Genomic DNA, 1,790 nt, shown 5'->3' with positions numbered 1-1,790 from the left:
CTATCGAATACGCTTTTTTACAGTAACTACTACATTTTTTCTGTGTTGACTTTTATAACTTTTTAACCAGTTTACAATATCATTGGCCCGCTTGATGACTACATAAAAGGTTACCGAGTGCATCGAAACTAATAATAAACTATACGGATGATCCCAGCTTAGTTCTGTACTAGGAGGGAAATATGTTATCCTATAAATGAAAAATTCATATTATAGACACACACAGAATATTAATTAATAAATCATTCAAAATACTACTTACAATATCAATTCTGATAATGCTAAATAGAAGAGCGAAAATGAAAAGAAGAAGAATAGAACGAGCAGTGATACTTTACGATGAGGTACAGATTGAAAATTTCTAGCAAATGACGGGAAATAATACAATACAATTAAGCATACGGAGAGCTGCAAGTAATCATAACTTATTTATTAAATTATCATTACGTTATAAATCATAATTAAAGTATAATTATTGAAGACCTTACCATATTAGGGACTATACCAAAGAAACGTGCAATGAGAAATATTAAAAAAATTAAATACACTTTTAAAAATTCTTTCCTATAAATCATTTTATATACAGTAATATAATATTAAAAGTTTAAAAATAAAGATTTAGAAAGAACTTACTTCATGCATTTATAATATTCCCTTTCACCTACACGTTAATGATTGATACAACGATATGCAAATTAGAATTTTATATTCTGATTTATTTTAATTGTGTTTTTAAATTAATTTTAATAAAAATTAATAGAATTTATTTTAAATACTTAAGAAACTTTTATTATTTAGACTGGCCACTATAAATCAGTAAAACTTCTTACACATATTAACACAATTATAACATAATCTTTAAGTTAAATAATAGCAAAGGTAATTCTACTAATTAATTTATATTAATATATTATATTATAATAATGTAAGGACGGATAATCAATGGCTAAGTGGCTATCAGTCTTACCAGTTTTATATAGGCTCTACATATCAGTCTGTGGTTATTTATAAATAATTTAATTATTATTGTTAGTAAAGTAGTGAGTAAGAAATTAGTAGTAGTCTAGTAGTTAGTTATTATTATCACAATCATGAATCAAGTACTACATTCATATCATCATATATCAAAGATACTGATACTTATTAATTTAATTAACTATTTAACTAACTAGTTAGTCTCAGTTTCTTACTAATTTTCACAATAAAATTGTCTAGCCTAGCTCACTAACCACTTATAGAATAAAAGTTAAAAAGTCTTACTTAATAGAATTAGAGTAGAAGTTATAAAATATTAGTCTTGTCTTGAATAAAGTATTTTAAAAAGGATCAAATAAAATTAAATCAATCAGTTCTGTTATTATTATTATTTTTTTGACTTTTCTAAAAGTAGGATCTCAAGAAACAAATGATATTGATGGTGTTGTCTCCCAACCTACTTCTTAATGAACTGCATGTATATCCCTCCCTATATAAGGCCTTTTCTGCCTCTACACTAGTTGGTTTCAGTGTTATCAAATAATGATAAATCAAAGATAAGTTTTCACCTCTGACTTCCCCACTTTCATAAACAGCCATTTCCTTTTTTAATAACTTATCATAATCCTTCTCAGTACTAATTTCTTTCCGTTTCATGAAGTTTTCTTTCTCACGCTTTAGTTGCATCTCTAATTCTTGTTCCAATGTGAAATTCGGGAAATCCGGGTTATCTGGATCATCGTTTTCCACCTCCGTAATATCCTCTGCCATTGCTGCTGGTTCCACTACATATGTATTTACATGATTCAGCATAT

The 1,790-nt window shown here is 26.9% G+C and overlaps 1 protein-coding gene across 1 annotated transcript; it reads right to left on the bottom strand.

Moving 5' to 3' along the window:
* Positions 1-1,746, bottom strand: LOC111620241. The gene is made up of 4 exons (XM_023362139.1): positions 1,545-1,746; positions 634-661; positions 263-361; positions 1-190 (listed from the first exon to the last, which is right to left on the bottom strand). Exons 1-4 carry the CDS (start codon positions 1,744-1,746, stop codon positions 1-3), a joined length of 519 nt encoding a protein of 172 aa, XP_023217907.1.
* Positions 1,747-1,790: the final 44 nt, after the last annotated feature.

Source organism: Centruroides sculpturatus, unplaced genomic scaffold, assembly GCF_000671375.1.
Source record: "Centruroides sculpturatus isolate CEXI.00-Female unplaced genomic scaffold, Cexi_2.0 scaffold231, whole genome shotgun sequence".
In the NCBI taxonomy this organism is placed as follows: domain Eukaryota; kingdom Metazoa; phylum Arthropoda; class Arachnida; order Scorpiones; family Buthidae; genus Centruroides; species Centruroides sculpturatus.
This window is presented reverse-complemented; position numbering and strand designations above follow the sequence as displayed.